The following is a 21,768-nucleotide window of genomic DNA, read 5'->3' on the forward strand; positions in this document are numbered from 1 at the left end:
AATATTAGGAAAATTAAAGAAACAATAGAAAACAATAGTAATATGAAGGTCCTAAGACGAACATTATCAGTTGGAACAAAGGAAATAGCTGCTGTAAGAGGAAAAAAGGGTGAACTGATAACAAATAGAGATGCAATAATCATAAGATTTCAGGAATTTTATACTTAACTCTATGAAGACAAAGACCAGGACTTCCAAGAATCATCAATGGATTACTCAAGTGAGGAAGAACATGATGCTTCTGAGATCTTACAAGGTGAAGTTGGAAATGGCACTGTGGGAAATGAAGAATGGAAAGGCCCCAGGAGAAGATGGAATTATGGTAGACTTCTTAAAACTGGGAGGAAGCCCTGTCATCAAACAATTGAGTAAACTCTTCAATAAATGTGTATATTATTTCTGGGAAAACTCCCATGTTACTCCTCATTATAAACTATTATAATACAGCTATATTGCCTGCTTCAGTTTAGGAGTGCCCCTGTTTAAATGTCATTGGCTATTTACTCATGGGTTCTTAGGGCATTATGAGTGTAGATGTACTAAAAAGTATATGTAGCTTAAGGAATAGAAATTGCACATACCTTTTTCTGGGTGTTGTGGCTTTTCCTCTGTCTGCAATGTCGAGAACTGCAGAGTGTGTGTGTGGTGTGGAGGGGGGGGGGGTAGGCAGTTTGGTAGAATAAGTTAGAAAAAAAACGGGTTTTTTTCGTAATATTACGAAAAAAACCTGGGTTTTTTCTAACTTATTCTACCAAACTGCCTACCCCCCCCTCCACACCACACACACACTCTGCAGTTCTCGACATTGCAGACAGAGGAAAAGCCACAACACCCAGAAAAAGGTATGTGCAATTTCTATTCCTTAAGCTACATATACTTTTTAGTACATCTACACTCATAATGCCCTAAGAACCCATGAGTAAATAGCCAATGACATTTAAACAGGGGCACTCCTAAACTGAAGCAGGCAATATAGCTGTATTATAATAGTCTTCAATAAATGCCTAAAACAGAGAAAAATTCTGAAAAATTGGAACAATTCACTTCTAACATTAATTTTTAAAAAGGGCAATAAGGAAGAAATTAGAAATTACAGACCTATAAGCCTACTTCCCAACATATATAAAGTTTTCATAAAAATTATAAATAATAGAATAAAATCTAAACTAGAGGGAATGCAATCCTGTGAACAAGCTGGATTTAGGAAGAATTACAATACTTTGGACCATATTCACACATTAAGACAGCTCATTGAAAAATCAATTGAATACAATAAACCCTTATGTCTGGCCTATATAGACCATGAAAAAGCATTTGATTCAGTTAAAACATCTGCAACACTAAAAGTATTTGAAACCCAGGGAACTGAGAAACCATATACTGAAACACTAAAACATATTTACAATAATGCAACTTCTGTAATTAAATTATATAAAAACAGTGAAAAGTTTCCAATACAAAAAGGCATCTGGCAAAGCGACACCATATCTCCCAAATTATTTACAGCTGCACTAGAGGAAGACTTTAGAAGCCTTGATTGGGAAATAAAAGGAATAAACATAAATGGAGAAAGGCTGCATCATCTGAAATTTGCAGATGATATTGTCCTGATAGCAGATAATCTTGCAGATCTGGAAGAAAGGCTAAATCAGCTAAACGAAGCCTCCAGAGAAATTGAATTAAAAATAAATAGAGAAAAAACAAAAATAATGATGAATAAATACATAAACCATAGAACTATCAAAGTTGAAAACCATGAAATAGAACAGGTTACTTCATGTGTATATTTGGGCCAATTGTTATCCTTTGAGGAGTGCCAAAGAAAAGAGACTGAACGAAGAATTCACCTTGGATGGATGGCTTATGGGAAAATGAGAGACATATTCAGAAGTGACATCCCTATGAGTCTAAAAAGGAAAGCTTTCGACCAGTGCATACTTCCTGTCCTAACATATGAAGGAGAAACATGGACTTTAACAGAAGCCCTAAACAAAAAGCTGAGAACAACACAACATCGCATGGAAAGAAGTATGCTAAAAATAACATTAAGAGATAGGAAGACAAATATCTGGATAAGATCTCAAACAGGTGTCAGGGATATTGTAAAATACATTAAACAGGCTAAGTGGAGATGGGCTGGCCATATTGCCAGATGCAGTGACGGGAGATGGACTAGAAAAACAACAGAGTGGAGACCAATGGATGGAGCAAGACAAAGAGGAAGACCGAGAAGAAGGTGGAGAGATGAACTGGAACAAATTGCAGGAATGAGATGGATGGGAGAAGCAGAAAACCGAGTGATCTGGAAAATCATGCAGGAGACCTTCGTCCAGCACTGGACAGAACCAGAAGGTGAAGAAGAAGAAGAGACACCTCCAGGGAGTCCAAAGACTCATCGAGGGAAGGCACCTGCTCCACAACTCTGCCTTGGCCGCTTAATCCACCAACTGACCCCAACTACACCAACGCCATCTACAGCCGACCTAAACCACTACTATTTCCAAAGACAATCAGAAACATCCATGCTCATGGCGGGATTTGAACCCACAATCTTTTGGCTAGAGAGCGGATAAACTAACCACTCGGCCAGTAGGCTGGCACATTCAGGACACATTCTGATATCACATCATTTAAGTATTGTTTAAATGCTTCCCATGCACTGTCGATATTCTTTCCATCCAGCAACTGATCCCATTCCACTGAACTCAGTATACTCCTCAGTTGGTCATAATTTCCTGCTTTGTAGTTCAGCATGTAACCTTTTCTGAAAGTTGTCCTGCAACAGTTCAATAAATGCATTTTCATTATTCTCATGAGATTCTACTGCTACCCAATCAATATTTGGATAATTAAAGTCTCCCATTATGATTACTCTTTTTGCGCTCACCTTTTCTATTTGGTGATACATTTCTTCATCACCAGCAACCAATCCACCAGGTCTGTAACAACACCCTACTATGTAATTTGTCTTGTTAGATTCCACCTCATACCAGATGGCTTCAAACTTACAGCGACATGAAATATTGTTAGTAGTAATACTACATACATAGGTCTCAACTCTAACTGGATTTAAGTCATCCAATATCATTAGCAGCATGCCTCCTCCTCTCCTATCCACTCTATCCTTCCTAAAAATACTGTACCCATGATACTCGATACCAGTTAGTAGGTCTGATTCTGATAGCCAGGTCTCACTAATTCCTACAATCTGAGGTCGCAAAATACTGACTGAAGCAACGAACTCTACCCCTTTGTTTCTGATACTCCTAGCATTCGTGTACAGACATAATAATCTACCTGCATGTTCTTTTGTATACTCTTGTTTGCAGTTACAGTCTGACACAGTTGGACAACTTGCAGATCTCTATTCTTCTCTAGTTCCTTACACATGTAGACATCTTTGCAAACATATGATGGGACCGAACAGGACGAACACAAACCCAAAATCGGTCTCGCCTCGTCAACATTTTCATAACAAAGTCCTTTCCCATCATTAACACAACTATATACCATTGTCACTCTTACACTCACATTCACACCATTCCTTCCTTTATAATTTAGTTTCCCTGACTGTCTGTGTTAGGTCTCATACCAGTTATTAGTTATTCCAGACTCCTGATACCAAACACATTCAGGTGTAGGCTTGAATACAAATCTCTTATACAAATCCAATCTTCTCTCAAACTCACTCCACACATCCAAAAACTCACATCCATTCCTTCTACATAGCTTACACATCGAATCATTTGCCATCATAGGCCCTTCTTTTTAATTCATTTTTATCATAACAAGGTAAAATACTAACGATTTTCACTCTCACCTCTTCCAGCAACCCTATCATGTCCTCTCTCATACTCACCTTATCGCCAGTTAAATCGTTCATACCTAGTACAACTATGATTTCGTTTACTTTTCTTTTCTGTTTTTGAATTACTTGCATTATATTTTTAATTTTTGCTCCACAAAAACTCGATATTATAACTTTTTCATCTATAGCATGTTTTATTATAGAGTCACCATACCAAATAACTTCTTTCTTTTTACTAACAACGTCACTTACCTGATTTTTGTTATTTCCTGACTTTCCTGTTTCCTTGCTTTATTGTTTCTTATTTTCCTGTTCATTTTTCTTCTTCTCCCTATGCTCAATTTAAACGTTTCTTAACTTTTTGCAATTCCCGCATTGTCTCTCTGATGATCTGCTTCAACTTTGCTATTTTGGCGGTTCATATAATAATAATAATAATATCACTAAGTAGCCATTTTCGTTATCCAACCCCATTGTCATTTTAAGAAAGAAAGAAAGAAAGCAAATTTCTCAGGCAAGACCTACCCTTCACAAAACCATTTTGTCCCTTATATAGTGTCATATTTCTATCCACCCAGTCCTGAATTCTGTTGTTCACCAATTTCTCCAATACCTTAACTGCCACTTCTGAGATGCTGATTGGCCTAAAATTGCTACTTCTGTCTTGGAGTTTCCTTTATGCAATGGGACTATTTGCACTCATTCCACACCATTGGTACCTCCCCAGTACTGAAGTTTAAATTAACCAGCTTGGTCAGAGGAGCTGATAATTACTTTGCACATTCTCGTAATACACTGGCCAATATGTCATCTAATCCCATGGTTGTGTTTGCAATGAGGTTCTGCAATATTTTAAGCACCTCTCTTTCCTCAACACGTATTCTCCCATCAGCGAATTTCGCATTTCAACACCACTGTCTAGATGGTACACTTCACCAAAGTGCTCACTCAGTAATTCAACTATTTCATTTGATTCTGTTATCTCCCTACCAGCAACTCTTTTAAAGTCATCCTGCCATAGCCATTCCTCCTTTTACATGCTACATAGCAAAAGAACTCTTTAGGATTTCTTTTGGCTTCATTAACTAACTTTATCTCATAATTGGTTTTGGCATTACCATACAGGTCACCCTTCTTGCCTGCACTTTCTACTGCTCATGGCGATGCTGATTATCTCTTTCTTTGTATTCTCTTCATGCTTTCTTTGTCTGCAATTCCTGCTTAATAAAGCTATTCATCCATCTAATTCCTATCTGATTTATCTTTTTGACTCTTGATATACATTCTGATAACACTTTCTTCAAACACCTCCCATGTGCCACCACTACCAACATCTCTCTGCTGCAAATGCAGATACCATGGCACTGCTGAAAACTGATTCCCCAGTTTTACATAATCATCTGCTTTTTTTAATTACACGTCCCTTCCATTACATGTGGCTTCAGGTAATTATCTCTCAGCAGGTATATAAATTCCATTTTCTTCCTTCCCTGTGACCAATCCTCTTCTCAATCTATGTCCCTATAGTTGAAATTCAACCCCCATAATAATTGCTCAGTATGAACTCATCGTGCTAATTTGTCACTGCATGTCACCTACATTCTCCATTATACCTCCTGGATTATAGCAGCAACCAGTTATATATTTCATCCTGTTGTCCTCTATCTCATACCAGATAGCTCAAACAAATTGTGTTCTACATCCCTGTTCTCTTGATGTACTTCTACTTTTTTGGCATTCAATTCAATTGCTATCATTAGCAACTCTCCACCCCATCTTGCTCCTTCTGTTCTCTCAGAAAATGCTATATCATTTGCATTCTATTCCTATGGCAATATTATCCTCAGTGAACCAAGACTCACTAACCAAGTCGAGCTAAATAATGAGAAAAACTCAATCTGATTTCAGATGCTTCTGCCATATACAAATTAAAATACTCCCTTCATCCCAAAATCTACATTACACCTTCAGCTGCTTAGTCCACTAAAGTTAAGAAGCTAGACTATTACATTTAGAATTATGTCATCACTCTCCACCTCACTAACTGCAAGGTTGCTTGGACCCTTGCTCACATGCATCCCCACCTCTAAACATTCTAGTTTCCCCGACTGCAATTTCGTACTTGCAATGAACTACACTTTCTCAAGTCTCCTGACTCCAAATCATTTCAAATACAAGCCATCCACCTTATATAAATCCTTCCTTCCATCAAACTCACTCCACATATTTAGAAACTCCGCAACATTCCTGCTGCACAATTTGGGCACCTACTCATTTGCAATCCTCACTCCCCATCTCAGTTCACCTCTAGTACAATGTGGCAATAGACCAACATAACGTTCACTTTCACTCGATGCTTCATTACAACATCACTAACATTCACATGCATGAAAGGAACACTCATGGTGGAGGAAGTGTGTTGGTTTGGTGAAGTATCTTGTTATGTGGATGTACCCACTGATAAGTGCTTCCTTGATAGGATGACATGTATAAGTTGGCAAGGGATTCTTCTTATTATTTATTTCTTTAGTGTATAATGATACAACGGCCATGAGGCCCCTTTTACAGGGAAGTACGTTACCATCTCAATCCTCCGCCCAATTTTTATTTGGGCTCGGAACCAGCATATAGCTGAGGAATCAGGCCTATGGCCGGGTCTTAAGTATTCCTGACTGTAATTCCATGTGTGTTCACAGGCCGGTTTGCATGTTTTGAGGGATGAAAAACCAGAGTTTTGGGTAACCCCCCCCCCCCCACCACCACCACAGGATGAGACCCACTAACTCACTTTTGTTGAAAGAGACCAGATAAAGGTTCCTCACATCATGGACGGGAATCAAACCCAGATCCTTCCGACCAAAGAGCTTTGTCTATACCGACTGAGCTACAGAGGCTACTTATTATTATTGTTATCCTAATACTACATAAAGTAACAGACTCATTTAGGAGGTCCCTTAAGTCACACAGCTCATCATATCATGCCTTAAATACATTGACTCTCATTGCATTTTGCCCTTTGCAATACAAAGGGCAAAACAGCAGCTAGAGTGTATGAGCAAAAGTCGACTGAATGAACCAGCCAATAATAAAAAGTATGACAGGAAAAATAGACGTATGAGTGTGAACATGAACAAAATGAAGGATAGAGTGCTGTATGGAGACTCATTAGTACGAGGTGTGATAGTAGAGGATTTGACAAAATCGTACCAACCTGGTGCGACCATAAAGGATGTAACTGAGTCTATTAGAGAACAAAAGGAAAGGGTGAAAGAAATGATTGTTGTGGCAGGTACGAATGATTTGAAAAGAGACAAAATGGAAATGATAGAAGACCTGAATGAATTGTTTGAGGTAGCAAAAGAAAAGAGTGAGAGAGTTAGAATGATTAGTCTTTTGCCACGGTATGACAGTGAAATGTTTAAAAGGAGGGCCATAATTGCGAATGACTTTATGCGTGGGTTATGTATGATGCGTGGTGTGGAATTTGTGGATGTGTGGAGTGAGTTCGATGGGCGAAAGGATCTATATAAGATGGATGGCTTGCATTTGAATGGTTACGGTGTAAGAAGACTTGAGAAAGTGTTGCTGAATGTGGTGGATATGCAAATTCAGGGAAACTAGATTTATTAAGGGGGGGGGGGAGTAGATATACAGTCCTTAGGGAGGCAGTTGAATGTAAGAATGAATATAATATGCCAGAGCAAATAAGGACAACAAATCAGAGTGGGATAGTTAATATAAAGCATCAAGGTAGGGTTGGGGCTAATGGGGATCTTAAATTCATGTACACTAATGCTAGGAGTATTAGGAACAAGAAGGAAGAGTTTTTGGCCATGGTTGGCACTTCCAGACCACAGGTTATTGGTATTAGTGAAACATGGCTGACTGGAGATGATATAACTAGTGGGATTGAATGTGATGGGTATAGTGTGTTCAGGAATGACAGGAGAATAAAATGGGCAGAGGAGTATTGTTGATGATAGCTGATGAGCTGCAGCCAAGGAGAATAGAAGTTGAATTGCAGGATAGAGAAAAGAGCACATTTGAGGCCATTTGGTGTGAGATTGTGGCTAGCAGAACTAAATATACAATTGGGTGCTGCTATAGACCAGGTGATGGAAAAGATGGTGGTGACAGTATGCATAAGCAAATAGTAGAAATGAGTGGAAGGAGGGTGATTATTATGGGAGATTTCAACTATGGTCGCATTGATTGGAGTGAGGAGAGAACACACGGGAGGAAGGAATTGGATTTTATGCGGTTATTAAGGGATAACTATCTGCGACAGCATGTAATGGAAAATACTAGGGGTCAGAGAGTGCTTGACCTAGTAATTACATCTGAGGATTTCGCTGTAACAAATATGACCACATTGCCACCAATCGGTGAGAGTGATCATAGGGTCTTGACTTGGAAGGTGGCTAAAGGTGTAGAATTTTCAATTAAGACAGAGTACATGTGGAATTATCGGGCTGGAAAGTATGACAAGCTTAGATGTTTGATTGGTTCAGTGCCATGGCATGTACAACTGCAAGGACTAGAAGTCGACAGTGCATGGGAGGTAGTTAAGAAGTGTTTGCATGAAGCAATGGCTGACTGTATACCTAGAGTCTGAATAATAAATCAACTAGGGGTTAAATGGATGAATAACACCATTAAGCTTGAGCTGCAAAAAAAAGAAACAACTATGGAGGGAATTTAAGGAGAAAGGTGACCGGCAGGCACATGAATGGTATAAAGCGCAGGCCAAAAGGGTAACGAGTGTGGTAAGAAAAGCAAAAAGGGATTACAAAAGAACATTGTCCATGCAGGCTAAAGAGAATCCTAAACAGTTTTTTAGATATGTAGCAAGTAAAAGGAAAAATGTACATGGCAGAATGATTTTAAAGAATACTGATGGTAGGGAGGTAACTGAATCAGTTAATATAGTTGAGTTACTGAGTGAGCACTTTGCAAGAATATATCATCCAGGTGGTGACATTGCAGAAACGAATGTACCAGTAGATTATACGGGAATTGTGGTGAATGAAGTGGAGGTGAGTAGTCTATTGCAAAACCTGAATATCAATACATCTGTGGGATTGGATGGTATACCAGCTCGTGTTGTACGAGAAGCAGCTAAAAAATTTCCGGTACCCTGGAGCATTTTGTTCAATTTGAGTCTCGGGTCTGGATTAGTCCGGAGGGGTGGAAAGAGGGGAAAATAGTTCCACTGCATAAAGGTGGTTCCAAGACTGCTGTTGTAAATTACTGACCGATTAGCATATCAGGAATCATTGTCAAGGTCTTAGAGAAATTAGTCAAGAAAAGAATACAGGATTGGATAGATGAAAATGGGATATTGTATGGGGGACAACATGGTTTTGTGAAGGGTAGATCATGCCTCAGTAACTTGCTCACGTTTTATAACACAGTGACGGCTGAACTGGATAGGGGTAATGGGTTTACAGTAATACTACTGGTCCTTGCCAAAGCTTTTGATAGGATACCACATAGAACCCTAATCAGTAAACTGGAGCAGATGGGGATATATAGGGTTGGTGAGATGGATAGGAGGGTGGTTGAAGGAGAGATACCAGAGAGTGGTTTATTCAGGAGTGGAGTCTAAAAGACGGCTTGTGACTAGTGGAGTGCCACAGGGCTCTATTCTTGGACCACTGCTTTTCAATTTGTTCATCAATGATATAGGAAAGGATTTGAGAGGAAGTGTTCACTTGTTTGCTGATTATGCAAAGTTGGGTAGAGCAATTATGAGTGCACAGGATGTCAAAATTTTACAGGATGATTTGGATAGTTTGGAGGACTGGGCTAGGAAAAATGGATATCAATTTAATGTGGCAAAGTGTAAGGTTATGCACTTTGGGATGAAAAGAATAGCAGCAGTATATCGCATTGGTGAAACCGTACTCCAGGAGATTGATGAGGCCAGGGATTTGGGAGTGTTGGTGGATAGGGAATTGAAGTTTAGGGGTCACATTGCAAAAGTGACTAAAACAGCTCACCAAATCACTTGGCTTCTGAAAAATACTTTAACATGCAGAGACAAACAAGCTGGAGAGTAGTGAATGAGTGGAATAAGCTTCCAGAGTCTGTTGTGGGTGCTACGACCATGAATGAGTTCAAGGCAAGGTATGATAGATACTGTGTGAATGTCGAATAGTTGTTCTTGACATGATGTTAGGGCCTCCCTCGATGAGTCTGTCGACTCCTTGGAGTTGCCCGGAACAATAATAATAATAATAATAATTCTCTGCAGATATCACACTCTCAGGCAATGCATTCCAATTGTTCACATCTCTCCATGCAAAAATCCTGCTTCTCACTACCTTCTCACATCCTCTCTATATAGCTTCCAGGGATGCTGTTTTTGTTCTCCCTCAATCTACCACCATTTTATGAAAAACCTCTTCAATATTAATTCTATAACAACCCTTTACATCAGTATCATATCACCCTTATTCATCTTATGCATTGCCTAATGGATAGACTCTACACACCACATCGTCTCAACCTTTATTCATATTCAACACTCCAGAGATCAGAAACTAATTTGATCAATCCCCTTTGGACCCTTTCCAACATCTTTTTGGTCCTCTTGAAATCCAGATAACCAAATTTGTGCACAGTAGTCCACACATGACCTAATCAGAGCATTATCATTAACCTGCATGTTTATATAATTCACATACAGGTTAAACATCAATGTCCCTAAAACAGACCCCTCAGGCACACCAATAGTAACATTCCTCTTCTGGGATATTGCTCTCCATACACAACTTGTTGATACCTAATAGACAGTCTCTAAAACCAATCTCTAATTCAATGCATTAGTGTAATATTAAACAACATGCACTCTAGTTGGACCATCAAGTTATCATGTAGTTACCTATGAAAAGCCTTCGCAAAGTCAACGTAAACAACTGTGCATCTATCTCCCACATCCAATGTTGCTGTCACCTGATATTAATAAATAAATAGATTACTAAAACATGACCTCTCTTTAGCATAATTACATGCTGTCCATCAGAGATAACACCACTGCAGTCAACCTAATTCTGGATCCTGTTTCTCACCAGCCTTTCCAATACTTAAACCACAACACCTGACACAATAATTAGACAATAATTGGATGCTTGAATTCTGTGACATCCTTTATTAAGTGGTACAATCTTGCCTTCCCTCCTTCCACTCCTTTCAAACTTGACCGAATGTAAGATACATAATAAATAAATATGTCAAGGCAGTAATAAATTTAGTTTAATCCTTTATCCAAGTGTAAGCAAACAAAGTTTGTGAATGAAGTATCTTCAGGACTGAGGCAACTCGTGATAAAAGTGGGCCAAGCTCTCATCACTACATGTCTAAGTATCTCCCATAATGCAAAGCACACCTCCTTGTGGACATGTATAATGCTATGCATTAAGGGAAGGGCCACTACCTAGACCGATTTCGACCTTTACTGAGGTCTCGTCGGTGGGAGCTAGACCCAGGGAAGCAATGGAGAAGTCATATTTACCTATACGAGTTCTGGCTCCCACTGACGAGACCTCAATAAACATCTCGAGACCGGTCTGGGTAGTGGCCCTTAGCTTAATGCATAGCATTATACATGTCTGCAAGGAGGTGTGCTTTGTATTATGGGAGATATTAAGACAAATAGTGATGAGAACTTGATCCACCTTTACCACAAGTTGCCTCAGTCTTGAAGATACTTCAGGCCCAAACTTTGTTTGCTTACACTTGGATAAAGGATTGAACTAAATTTATTATAGTATAACCAAGTAGGAAAAAATTTTCAACATGTCAAGGCAGATATTGACTCTCTGGCACATTCCATCAAAAAATGTGGGTATATATCATCAAGTCCCACAGCCACAAGTCCCATACCACAGAATATGCAGCCTCCCATCAATGTATCCCAAACTTCAAGACTTTACATTTAGCTGCATTAAACTGATAGACGCATTTATTTTCTCATCTGTTCAGTTTATTCAAATATTCTTGCAGGGCTACAACATCTGCACTATTCCTTTCCTTTAGTATTACACAGTGATCAGCATTCATTTTACACAAATTATGGACTCTACAACCATGTTATAAATAATTATTTTAATTATTTATTTATATTAAATAAATAAATTATTTATTTATTATTAATTATTTATAATGATTTGATTAATGGTTATTCTACTGGCCTGACCTCTAGTGAAAATAAAATAAAATTACATTCAAATTCTGGGAACCAAATTTGAGAACAATAGTCTAAGTGTGGTCTGATCAGGGTCTCATGCAATGGAATGACAACTCTTTTATCTCTGCAGGTCAGCGTCCTTCTCAGTATTACAGCAATCCTTTGGGTTACCATCACCACCTTTACATCTTCCCCGAATTTCAGGTTTATATCAATCATTACCTCCAGATCCTTTGTCCCTACTTCCTCCAATACAATTCCTCCATTTATTTATATATTCCCCCATTTATCCATTTATTTATTGTAATTTTATTTTATTTTCACTAGAGGTCAGGCCAGTAGAATAACCGTTGATCAAATCATTGTCTCTTCAGCATACTATGTGAAATGTAATTTAGCTTGTCTCTGTGTGTATATATATATGTTATACTTCAGACCTTAATATGAAGGTTGGATGTTGGGATATTAAAATAATTATTTATAACACGGTTGTAGAGTCCATAATTTGTAAAAAAAAAAAAAAAAAATCAGCTAACGCCTTTTTGTATAAAATGAAAAATCTGTACTATTACTAATAACTCTTCCCATCTTCATATCATCTAAAAATAACTAAATATCCTCCTGCAATCCATTGACAATGGCACTGATATAAAGGTTAAACAATACAGGTCCCAGTACTTAGCCCTGTGGAACCCTACTTGCAACTTCTGCTTCCTTGATATTGCCCCACCATACACAACTCTCTGATACCTATCAATTAGCCAATCCTGAATCCAGTTGACTAACCTGACATTTAAATCCATGTGCTGCAACTTAAATACTAGCTTATCATGGCACCCTGTCAAATGCCTTTACAAAATCCAAAAAAATGGCAGTATATGCCTTTTCCTCATCAACTGCTCTTGTCACTTTATTATAAAAAGCAATCATATTACTAAAGTAAGAGCACTCCCTTAAAAAATCCATGTTGACTCTCCAAATTAGTGAAAGATCATATGCTGTATATGATCCTTCACTAATTTTTCAAAAATCTTAACTACTGAGGGAACACAAACTGGTCTAAATATTTGACACATCCAGTCTGTTACCACCCTAATGCAATTCCATTAGGATGGAATTGCATTAGGGTGGTAGCAGACTTGCATCCTAGCAGTCCTTGGGTACCATTCCCTTGGTCAGACTATCATTGAAAAGCCAGGTCTAGGGTGCTATCCATTTCTTAGCACATTCTATCAAAATCAGTGGTGAAATTCCATTCACTCCTACTGTATTATTGACATCTAGAGTACTTAGTGTTTGAAACACACTCTCCTCTTGCACTTCTAAACCTCGAACCTGTCCTATCCCTCTAGTATTAAAACTCACTTCTTCAGCATGAAATACCAATAAAGTGTTCATTGAACAACTCCACTATATCTTTTGCAACAGTCACTCTATTACCATTTTTACCCAACAAAGTCATTCTTCCAGAATCAATTCATCCCCTACTGGCCACATTGCTAAAAATTCCTTAGGATTTTCTCTGAATTTCAAGGCCAATCGCTTCTGATATTCCAGTTTTGCATTCCTTTCCATAGTAGTCACTTACTTGGCCTGAGTCATATTCTTCATGCATCTGCTCTCCACCCCTCTCCCTGTATCTCTTCCATAACCTTTTTTTAAATGCAGTTCCTGTTTGATATTGTGTGTCATCCACTTTACACTAAATTGTGTTTTCTTCACTTGCATGTACAACTTGGTATTGCTGCTAATAAATATTCCTTCACGAGTTCCCAAGCACTAATGATAATCCACCATTCCAATTCCTCCCTCACGAAACTGCCCCAAGTTGATACCCAAGATATTATAATTGCTTGCCTTATTATTCTACATACATTCCTTTTTCTTTGATGCTCCTGCAAGTCTATTCCTCTTCCAATTCTAAACCACATGGTCAATCTCTCCAGCTCGGGGAGAGATGTCATCTCAGTTATTATCAGCTCTTCTGATGCTATGACCAAATTCAAACTTCTTGACCCTTGTGTTTCTTCTACTAAGAAATTTGTCCCTGAAGAACTCCAGAAGTTACATCTCCCTACAACTACACGCAGTTTCCTCTTTCCAATTTATAGTGCTGTAGTTAAAATCACCCATAACAAACATACTTCTTGCACTTGCCAAGCTCAACTGCCTAATCATCTCATGCCCTCACCTTCTATGCTCCCTGGCTTGTAGCAAAACACTACTAAATATCCTGTCTTGCCCATTTCTACCTTACACCATTTACTTTCCAAACCATTAATGCCATTACCCTCCAAATCCTCCACTTTGAGATGACATAATTTATCACTTATCATAAGCAGTACTCATATGTTGAAAGTTTATTTTTCACTTGGTTAGAGTATAATAAATTTAGTTTAATCCTTTATCCAAGTGTGAGCAAACAAAGTTTGCACCTGAAAGTATCTTCAGGACTAGGGTAAGGTGGTACAACACCATGGGTAAGGTGGTACAACACCCCTGGTGTTGTACCACCTTACCTTCAGGACTAGGGTAACGTGGTACAACACCAGGGGTAAGGTGGTACAACACCAGGGCACTCCTTGCAAAGGTGGAGCAAGCTACCTACACTCCTATCTCAGTATCTCCCATAATGCAAAACACATCTCCTTGCAGATATGTCTAATGTTATGCATTAAGGGAAGAGGCACAGCCCAAACTAGTTTCGACCTTTATTGAGGTCTCTTCAGTTGGAGCCAAGCCCAAGTGGAGATAATAGGCAGAAGCATTGCACTTACCCCAGTCTTGAAGATACTTTCAGGTGCAAACTTTGTTTGCTCACACTTAGATAAAGGATTAAACTAAATTTATTATACTCTAACCAAGTGAAAAATAAACTTTCAACATCTTTCTCTAAATCCAGAGTAATTTATTAAAAAAGGGTGGCACACCATTTGGCAACTCCTATAGGTAGAGATGACCTGCTAATGCTTCTGCCTGGTATCTCCACTTGGGCCTGGCTCCCACTGAAGAGACCTCAATAAAGGTCGAAACTAGTCTGGGTTGTGGCCCTTCCCTTAATGCATAACATTAGATATATCCACAAGGCGATGTGTTTTGCATTATGGGAGATACTGAGATAGGAGTGCTGGTAGCTTGCTCCACTAATGCTTCTGCCTGGTATCTCCACTGGGCCTGGCTCCCACTGAAGAGACCTCAATAAAGGTCGAAACTAGTCTGGGTTGTGGCTCTTCCCTTAATGCATAACATTAGACATATCCGCAAGGAGATGTGTTTTGCATTATGGGAGATACTGAGATAGGAGTGTTGGTAGCTTGCTCCACCTTTGCAAGGAGCTTCTGGTATTGTACCACCTTACCCCAGTCCTGAAGATACTTTCAGGCGCAAACTTTGTTTGCTCACACTTGGATAAAGGATTAAACTAAATTTATTATAATCAGTACTCATATACAGGTCATATTTCCATATACAAGCCCAAAAGTAAGGTGTCACACCTTATTATTGGCCAGTCCAGAAATTACTTCAGTTGCAAAATTTATTTGCTTACACTTGGATAAAGGATTAAATCAAGAATATAATTTCTTGGCATCTTTAATTTATAGTATAACCAAGTGGAAAAACTTCAAAAAAACCACCTGTTTTTGTTTTCTGTTTTGGTAACACCAATTATATTGACCTGGTACTTCTACAGTTCCTCTACTAATTCCACTTCTTTTGCATTCATGCCTCTTATGTTGATGGTGCCAATCTTCATTCTGCTGATTGTGATCAACCCGATTCCCTCATGCTGGTAGCTTGCATGAGGGGAATCAGGCAGCTCAATCCCAGTTGACATTAAATTCCATCATGTCGTACATCATTTTATTTTTGTTTAATTCAATAAGAATGCAATTTGATCAGCTAAATCCCAAATTATGAGTGCATTGTTTGTTACTTCGGCATCCAGTTATGTACCTATTAACTGGGTGGATTCTAACAAGGCGAGGATTGGACATTAGATCAGAAACCCCATTTCGTTCCCTACATTTCTGAAAAGGATATGTAGAAGTCTTGTCTGGGTTTCTTGCTTTGACCACTACACGATCCCCTGGTATGAGTCCTGTAATGAAATTCCCAATGAGGAATTGCAGTACAGGAATACCAAAATCTTTGTATTCATCAATAATTCTCTATTCTGCCATGTATTGCAGAGTAGCGAATTGCTAAATCTGAAATCTCAAATCTACATCATTTCAAATTCCCATCTTAATTATCTCTAGTAAAATTTTATTTATCATTCATTTGATTAATTAAAAAAAAAAGGATAAACAACCACAATGATAAGAAAACAGTGAATGAATGACAACAATAAAAATCAGCTTAGTATCAGATAACCAGAAAAGTTAATGTAGTTCATTATGTGTGCGATAAGGCACAAGTATGGGCCAGCTGACTGGTGCACTCTTTTTCTGTGACATCAAACTCTTTTAAAATGTCCATTGAACATGGTGTAATTTGGGGTTGTTTGCTTTATTAATTTAAGCTCAGTTTAAAAGCTTCAGAAGCGTCCCATAAGATACGTGTGTCATTTGGAAAAGAAGCGGTACTGGTGATGAATCACTTGAAGATGCACCACATTCAGGCATATCCTCCATTATTGATAATTATGTGCCACTGTTGAAAATAATTCCACATGAACATGACAAGAACTACTTTCACAAATGTTTAATGTGAGTGGTAAAATAATTTGTTTACACTTGCATCAACTGAGAAAATCATGGAAGGTAAGTAAATGGATCCCACATACATTAATCAAAAATAATCAACAAGGCATTAATTTTTATTATGAAAAACTAAATGGATTTTTTGGTTGACTGATGCTTACCAACAATCAATGTAAACAATTGTGTGTTATTTAATTTTTGCAAAATACACATGAGGAAGATTGTTTCATAGAATAAAAGTAAAGAACATGAAAAACTAAATTTTTGGGCAATTAAAGGTCTTAGCGACAGGTATATGCACTTGAAAAGCTAATCTCAATATTTAGCACAACTTGTCATTATCATGTAAACACCTAAGATCAAAAATAAAGTTATTTTGTTTAAGATTTTTTTTTTTTTCACTATTCGAGAAGCAAATTTTCTTGCAAATGTACATGCATAAAAATGATAATAAACTTTCTTATTTATTAGTCTTTCTACATTTTATTAAAAATCTAAATGAAGAAATAATACCAAATGAAACGTTTGTTCTTATTTATAGAAAACAGAATCAATTATAATGCAGTCTAACTTTTTTGTATATTGAATTTACATACTTTATCTCCATCTTCTCCTGGTGGGCCAGCTGATCCCGGAGGGCCAGGTAATCCCTAAATGTAGAAAATAGTATTAAATTCTATTATTAAAAATAATTATGATTCCAATTTCATTTTCTTTTGAAAAAAAAAAAAAAATAATTATTACTATTATTCAGCCCTCCATGGAGTCAAAAGACTCATCGTGGGAGGTCCCCCCTAAGAAACACAAAGTCTATCATACCACTCCTTGAACTCATTGACCGTTCTCGCTCTCACCACTCCATCAGGCAATGCATTCCATGGTTCAACTACCCTCTATGCAAAGAAACCACTCCTCACCCTCTTGCTCACAGTTTCCTTTCGTAACTTCCAGGATGGCCTCTTGTCATTATTCCTTCCTGCTGTTCAACCAACCGAAAGAACTCCCCAGTGTCAACCCTGTAACTGCCTCTCAGCAGTTTAAAAGTCTCAATCATATCATCTCTCCTTCTTCTATCCACCAAACTCTGCAGTCCACATTACCTCAGTCGATCCTCATAACTATCATTGTACAGTCCAGAAACAATCTTTGTTATCCGCCTTTGAACTCTTTCCACAGTAATTTATTCCCTTCATATCCTGGGGACCAAATCTGAGAACAATAGTCCAAGTGTGGTGTGATCAAGATCTTATACAATGGAATGATAATTTCATCTCTGCAGGTCAGTGTCCTTCTCATTATTGGAGCAATCATCTGTGTTACCTTCACCACCTTGCAATATGTCCCCTAAGTTTCAGGTTTCTAACAATCATCAACCCCAGATCTCTTGTGTCCCCCCCCTACTTCCACCAGTATAACTCCTCCTATAGAGTATGCAGTGTCCCATCGATGTTTACCAAACCTCAAGACCTTACATTTTCCTGCATTAAACCGATATCCCCATTCATTTGCCCATCTAACTAGTTTATTCAAATCCTCTTGCAGGACTGCTACATCTGCTCTATTACTAATTATCCTTCACAGCTTCGCATCATCTGCAAAAAATTGAATATTCCCTTGCAATCCACTGACAATGTCATTGATATAAAGGTTAAACAATATAGGTCCCAGTACTGAGCCCTGTGGGACCCCACTTGTAACCCTCTGCTTTCTTGAAACTGCCCCAAAATACACAACTCTCTGATACCTATCAGACAGCCAATCCTGAGTCCAGTTGACCAATCTGACATCCAGACCCATGTGCTGCAACTTAAATATCAGCTTATCATGTGGCACCCTGTCAAATGCCTTCACTAAATCCAATAAAATGGCAGTATATGCCTTTCCCTCATCTAATGCTCTTGTAACTTTATCATAAAAGACTAACATATTTCTAAAACAAGAGCACCCCTTCACAAATCCATGTTGACTCTCACAGATAACATTACCCTCATCTGCCAAGTGCTAGATACGGTCCTTCACTACTTTCTCCAAGATCTTACTAACTACTGATGGCACACAAACCAGCCTATAATTAGACACTTCAAGTCTGCTACCGCCCTTATGCAATGGCACTATCTTACCTTCCTTTCATTCCATGGGCACCTTTCCTGCAGCCAGACTTTCATTGAAAAGCCAGGTCAAAGGCACTGTCAGTTCCCTAGCATATTCTCTCAAAATGCGTGGTGAAATACCATCCAGTCCCACAGCTTTACTGACATCCAGAGTACTCAGTATTTGAAACACACTCTCCTCCTGTACCTCTAAACTTCGAACCTACCCAATCCCTCTAGCATTAAAACTGACTCCTCCAGGATGAGATACCTGTGTTCATTGAAATAAAGTGTTCATTGACCAATTCCACTATGTCCTCTGCATCAGTCACTCTATTCCCATTTTTCTCCCACAATATCATTCTTCCACAGTCATCACTCCCATAACAATCATTCTTCTTACATTTGCCAAACTCAACTGTCTAAACATTTCCTGGTCCCCACCCTCTGTACTCCTGGGTCTGTAGTAACACCCCACTAATTATCCTGTCTTGCCCAACTCTACCTCACACCATATACTTTCAAAATCATTAGTGCCACTGCCTTCCAAAGTCTCCACTCTTAGAGGACATAGGTCATCACTTATCATAAGCAGTACTCAACCGCCACGCTTTCCCTTTCTATCCTGCCAAAAAATGCTGTACCCAGCAACTTCTATTCCTGTTATTATATCCTCTTCTGTCAACCACGTCTTAGAAATTCCCAATAATTTTTGGCCAGGCTGATGCTATCTGTGCCACCAATTCCTCTTCCTTATTCCGGATACTCCTGGCATTAGTATAAAGCATATAAATGCCATTGTTTCTATACCCAGCATTATCCCCTCTAGACTCCACTGGGTTAAATGTTAGCTGATGTCATCCCCCTTCTCCCAAGTACCCATTCCCACAAAAGGCCACCCCTGCTACCATCCTCCCTGGGACACACTGACTTGTTCAGAACAACAATCTCTCCAGATGCCTATGTCCTTCCTAATTCAAATGTAAGCGGTCTCCCGCATACAATTTCTCTCTGTCCTCAAACACACTCTAAGCATCCACATATTCCAGTCATATTCCAGTAAAATATAAAGAATATTTTTGCAGAAACCTTACCCAAGATTTGTGAAACTTCTTCTTTGAAGACATTTCCATAGATAAAATAGCACTACTACCATTTATTACAAGAAATTTACTACTTGTCATATTTATAATACTGCCACTTTTATTGTGGCAACCTTTCAAATTAAAAAACAAAAAAAAAAAACCAGAGTTTTCCTAAAAAATTTAAACAATTCATTATTATTTATAATATCATTATTATTATTAATCTGAACCTCCATGGAGCCACAAGACTCATCATGGGGGGGGGGATTCACTTTAGACAACACAGAGTCTATCATATTACTCCTGAAACACATTTACTATTTGCACTCTCATCCCGTTTTACAGAAAATCTACTTGTCACTCTCTTACTTCTTTTCACAACTTCCAAGGAGAGTCTCTTTTTTTATTCCTTTCCCCTCATTTTACCATATGAAAAAGCTTCCCAGTGTCACTCCAGTAACTCCACCCTGTAATTGGAGGCCTGAAGTTGCTTGAAAAACGTTTCCTGTTTGATCTCTAGAGCAAGGTTTCCAGACTATGCAAAAAAATAAATAAAATACGAAAATCTATACAGAATCAATAAAAATTAAAAAATTAAAAAATCCAATATAATGGAACCACCACATTTTTATCTCTGCTGGTCAACATTCCTCTCAATATTACAGCAATCCACTGAACTCTGTTCATAGCTCTTGCAATATTTTCTCTGAACTTCAAATTTCTATCTACAATTATTGCACAAGATCACTTGCTTCCAGTATAACTCCACCAAGTGAGTAAGAAGCATCCCATCTATTTATCCCAGAGAATCACATTATATTACAAACCTTTCCAACTTATTTATATCCTTCTGAAGGTACAACATCAGCACTATTATTAATAATCTAATGCTTTACTGGCATCTAGGGTGCTCCACATTCAGAACACATCCTCTTCATGCATTCATCTCTAATCCCTGAACCCTCCATATCCATTTAGGAATAAAACCTGTTTTATTAGGATAAAAAACTCTAATAAATTGATCATCAAACAGCTCTACTACATCATCTGCATTATTCAACCTGACTACTGCCTTCATTCAGCAAAGTCATTTGCCCGCAGTAATTTCTTCTCCTACTGGCAAACTGTGAAAGAACTCTTTGGATCACAGCATTAGTCTCCTCTCATATTCTAATTTTTCTATCTTTATTACACTACCATTAGCTTGAGTCTTATATTAATCATGCAAGTGTTATTCACTTTATGTCATTCACAACATTTTTTTTCATTAACAATTTCTGTTGGAATTTTACTCCAAATCATGTTCTCTTTTTGATATTCTTCTTCTTCTTATCATTATTTCATGACACTTCCAAGGAGTCCAAAGACTCATCGAGGGAGGGCGTCTACTCTACAACTCTCTGTCTCCACACTACCATCCATCTACATCATCTACACTAATGCCATCTACTGCCCACCACTGTCACTAGTATTTTTTGTCTGTAAATTGCTTGTGTCCTCAAGGCAGATTTGTTTGTATGCGGGATGAAAAATACTAGTTTCTGGAAGGAAAAAACCCTGCTACCTCTGCATGTGATCAGCTAACTCACCTTCAATTGAAAAATATCCATATAAAAATTCCTCCCATCATGATGAGAATCGAACTTAGGCCTTTTCCAATTGAAGGCGCAACATACCGTCATTTTTCCAATTGCACTATGGAGGCAGTTAATGCAGTCCTTTCCAATCGAAGGGAGCAATGTTTCACTGTTCTTCCAATTGCATTACAAAGAGGCTTAAACAGCTCGTTAAGGTATATTGAACTATGTGATTTTCATTCTGCTAAACACTATTTCTTAACTAATCCAATGCATTACCAACTTCTCTTCCATCCATTGTACTAAGCCAAGAT

General features: G+C 38.2%; 1 protein-coding gene across 2 annotated transcripts in view; it reads right to left on the reverse strand.

Moving 5' to 3' along the window:
• Positions 1–21,768, reverse strand: part of LOC150098312 (uncharacterized) — a 733,595-nt gene that overhangs the window by 490,741 nt on the left and 221,086 nt on the right. For both annotated transcript variants that reach the window (XM_090404774.1, XM_090404775.1), the window contains exon 16: positions 17,299–17,352. In XM_090404774.1, coding sequence (XP_090260900.1) covers positions 17,299–17,352 — 54 coding nt within the window. The remainder of the gene's footprint in view (positions 1–17,298; positions 17,353–21,768) is intronic.

This window comes from Typopeltis vanoorti, chromosome 15 (genome assembly GCF_054136105.1).
Source record: "Typopeltis vanoorti isolate ZY-2024b chromosome 15, IOZ_Tvanoo_1.0, whole genome shotgun sequence".
NCBI lineage: Eukaryota > Metazoa > Arthropoda > Arachnida > Uropygi > Thelyphonidae > Typopeltis > Typopeltis vanoorti.